A 383-nucleotide genomic window follows, 5' to 3' on the forward strand; every position below is an offset into this window, starting at 1 on the left:
CGGGGAATCCAGAATCCATAGTCTCAGTGGCACGCTGGTACCTCCTGCAACATCTGTATGCCAAAGATGATTATGAATTAATAGATGTAAGACAGTCCGTTTTATACAGAAATTCAGTCTATTTACGTTGGACATTGTGCTTGCAACTTAGAAGTGGGGTAGAGGGAGGCTGGGGAGGTGCTGTCTCGCCTGCTCTAGAGGTTTCAATGTGTAAAGATTCTACACTGACAAAGCATGCCTGAGTTTTTTAAATGCATCTAGTTTGTTTTTAAAGTCTTCTGTTGCTCCATTCAAAACTAATGAAAAACTAACAGTAAAATCTCTCTCAAACCCAAACTGGCAAGAATTCTCCTAGTGACTCTCCAGTAGACATAAGGACCATT

General features: G+C 41.0%; 1 protein-coding gene across 1 annotated transcript in view; it reads left to right on the forward strand.

Moving 5' to 3' along the window:
• Positions 1 to 86, forward strand: part of TTC37 (tetratricopeptide repeat domain 37) — a gene marked incomplete at its 3' end in the record, with an annotated part of 42,775 nt that extends 42,689 nt beyond the window's left edge. Inside the window, 1 exon segment of the mRNA XM_010082053.1 lies at positions 1 to 86. This exon segment is cut by the window's left edge and continues 13 nt beyond it. Within this exon segment, the coding sequence (XP_010080355.1) occupies positions 1 to 86 (86 nt within the window).
• Positions 87 to 383: the final 297 nt, after the last annotated feature.

This window comes from Pterocles gutturalis, unplaced genomic scaffold (assembly GCF_000699245.1).
Source record: "Pterocles gutturalis isolate BGI_N339 unplaced genomic scaffold, ASM69924v1 scaffold11239, whole genome shotgun sequence".
In the NCBI taxonomy this organism is placed as follows: domain Eukaryota; kingdom Metazoa; phylum Chordata; class Aves; order Pterocliformes; family Pteroclidae; genus Pterocles; species Pterocles gutturalis.